General features: G+C 42.9%; 1 protein-coding gene across 1 annotated transcript in view; it reads right to left on the bottom strand.

Annotated features, from left to right (window-relative positions):
* SLC30A8 (solute carrier family 30 (zinc transporter), member 8) overlaps positions 1 to 2,113 on the bottom strand; it is a 21,232-nt gene extending 19,119 nt beyond the window's left edge. Inside the window, exon 1 of the mRNA XM_009076471.1 lies at positions 2,034 to 2,113. Within this exon, the coding sequence (XP_009074719.1) occupies positions 2,034 to 2,113 (80 nt within the window). The remainder of the gene's footprint in view (positions 1 to 2,033) is intronic.
* Between the last annotated feature and the right edge of the window lie 632 nt (positions 2,114 to 2,745).

Below are 2,745 nucleotides of genomic sequence, written 5' to 3' on the forward strand. Positions count from 1 at the left end.
AAAGACAAAACCAGTTTTGTTCCCTGTGTACTGTAATAATGGTATTTATTAAAAAACAAGAGGCTGGGGAATGGCAAAGAAATAGGCAATCTGTGTGCAAAATAAATTCTGTTGAAAGCATTAGAGCTGTTCGTTAAGCCTACACACAGGGAACAGAAAAATGTGGTAATTTATACCAAAGGCTAAGATGAGCTTATTGCTACTGATCGGCTTAAGACACCTGAAGCTGTGCAGGCAGCAGGTCTGTGTAAGCCTGAGCCCAGTGGGCTACATCCCCTGAAGGGCCAGCTCTGGCTCATGGCCTGGCACCCCAAGCTGCTGGGCTGGCACCCTGGGGCTCTGGGTTGCAATGGGGAGTGGGATGAGGGCGTCCCCTGAGCTGCCAGTTCTTCTCAACAGAAGGGTGACTGTGGCTCTTGGCCTCTATTTCTGGTTGTTTCTGGGACAGAATAATTAGTTTGTGCAGTTAATCAAATTTCATCTGGCAGGAAAACCCATTAAATGGAGGTGCAGCACGAAAGCCACATGGCTGGATGACAAGTCCTCCTCATTTTAGAGAGCTGTATTACCACTTCCATCACTCAACCACCTCAGGACTACCACTGTGGAGCCCTCCTGGAACCAGCCCTCCAGCTCAGGGGCTGTCAGACGCAGCTGCAGCCATCAGCCCAACATTTGCAATTGTTGCAGTGATTCACCCCAACCAACTTCATTCAATACTAAATTAAGAAATAATAATCCGAAAGAAATTGACTCCCCCAGAAGGTGAGTCAGTTCTCAGATGGGAGGATCAGTTGCTAGGGATTCTTGCCCCAGGTGTGCATCCTACCCTCTTCTTACCAGGGCTTTTTATTCCCTATTACCAGTGATCTGGGAAAAACAAGGGCTTGCTCAGCAGGCAGCCTAACAACTGTCCCTGTCTCAGAGGATGATGTAAAGGGTTCATCCAGAGTTGTCCTTGTGTCTAGAGGTGGTGAGGGGCCAAAAGACCTCAAGCACTGAAGATGTGCCCACAAAATTGTAAATCTCAAAAATACTCTGAGAATCTTCAGTAACTAAAATGAACTGCAGAATCATATGACTTCTTTCTGAAATATAAATATTTCTACAGAAGCAATTTTGGGCAGTGCCATGTATATCTAAGGAGCCAGGTAATAATATTTAAACAATAACCCAGACATCCAAATGAGTAAAATACGATAGCAGTGACCCCAGTATAAGAACATAGAGAGAGATATTTCCATTTGAACTGACAGTGTTTACGCCGTTTCTGTCCCATGCGTTTTAAGAGAGCCAAGCAGTAAATAACCTGAAAACCAGTGAGATAATGGAAATGTCAAGAGGTGCTAAGCTGTAACTGAGCAGCTATTTTCTTTTTAAAATAGTTGATGGTCTGAGTCAAGAGGAAGAATGAAAATAAGTTAGACTACAAAACTATTTTGTGATAGACGTTTATACTCATTTCCTAACACATGCTACGGCATATCATATGTTTTCAGAGGATCTTTCCTCACTCAAGCAAGCATTTACTCACAGTGTCTCTAACACGCAAGAGGTACATCAGCTCTAAGTCCGATAGACTATCCATGGGAATAAAGCATCGTCTTTCTTTCAAACCAAATGGATAATTTAGACATCCAAGCATGAAGAAGCTTTGAATCAAACATGGTGTCAATAGCATGATTATAATTCAGCCTAAAATTGCAGCATAATCCATGAGGTTTTGCATCCTACAATAAATCTACTAAGCTTATAAAATACATAGCAGGCGACGCTTGCTTCAACAGTAGATTGGTTCAATCCATCACAGATGCAGACACATCAGACTGCTGTCTAGTAAATGCTTCAAACATTTAATAAGAAAGTTTGGGAAGGAAAAAATCAAACAAAGCATTTTGAAACTAGTAAAATATATTCCCTGTATGCCCTGTGAAACTCCCTGGACTTTGACTCGTGCAGCCTGTCAGCAGATCAGTGATCTCATACTGCTCAGACACAGCAATAGCAGTGAAAGAAACAAAGAGTTGTGTTACCTGTCTAGGGCCAAGGAGTACTTCTTGGTGTCCCTCTCACTCACAAGACAAGCTCTTTCAAGACCTTTTTTGGTAGCCATGAAGAAAGTCGATGGGGTTTTGCTTGGTTTTCCTCCCCTTTAAGCTCCCTTTTCTCTGTTGGAAGTAGATATGCAGAAGTGCCTGCCAAATATTTTTAAATTAAAATGCTTTAACAATCTTCTCAATAAACCCACTACAAGAGAAAGCTGTTTTCCTAGTGCTGGTGGCGTCACTACCATGCCAACCAGTGACTTGCTGAGCATGTCAGATTGGAGGTTTTGGGCCTCCCTCCCTGTTTTTCTTTTTCACCCTTCCATGTTTGATGCTGGATATGCTCTTTAGTCAAGTGGAGGGTGTGTGCTTTCCCAGATGCAGGTGTGGGGTCAAGCACAGCAGTGTGCACATTGATGTGCACACAGGTGCTCGCATGGCTACACTGAAAGGGAGAAGAAAGGTAATTAAAACAGCCCAATTTGCCTGGAAACAGTCAAAACCCTGTTTGCTGTTTGTCTTTCTGCTCCCTTGGCTTAGGAGGAAAGTAAACCTTCCTTGCTGCAGCTTTGCGGAAGCCTTTCAATATAAACAATCACTCTAAAAACTTATTTCTACCCCTGGCATGTTTGCTCCTAATGGTTCGAAACAGAAGAGACTGCTTATTACTGCCATTTGCAACACAGGTTATTGAAATCTT

Source organism: Acanthisitta chloris, unplaced genomic scaffold (assembly GCF_000695815.1).
Source record: "Acanthisitta chloris isolate BGI_N310 unplaced genomic scaffold, ASM69581v1 scaffold236, whole genome shotgun sequence".
Taxonomy (NCBI): Eukaryota; Metazoa; Chordata; class Aves; order Passeriformes; family Acanthisittidae; genus Acanthisitta; species Acanthisitta chloris.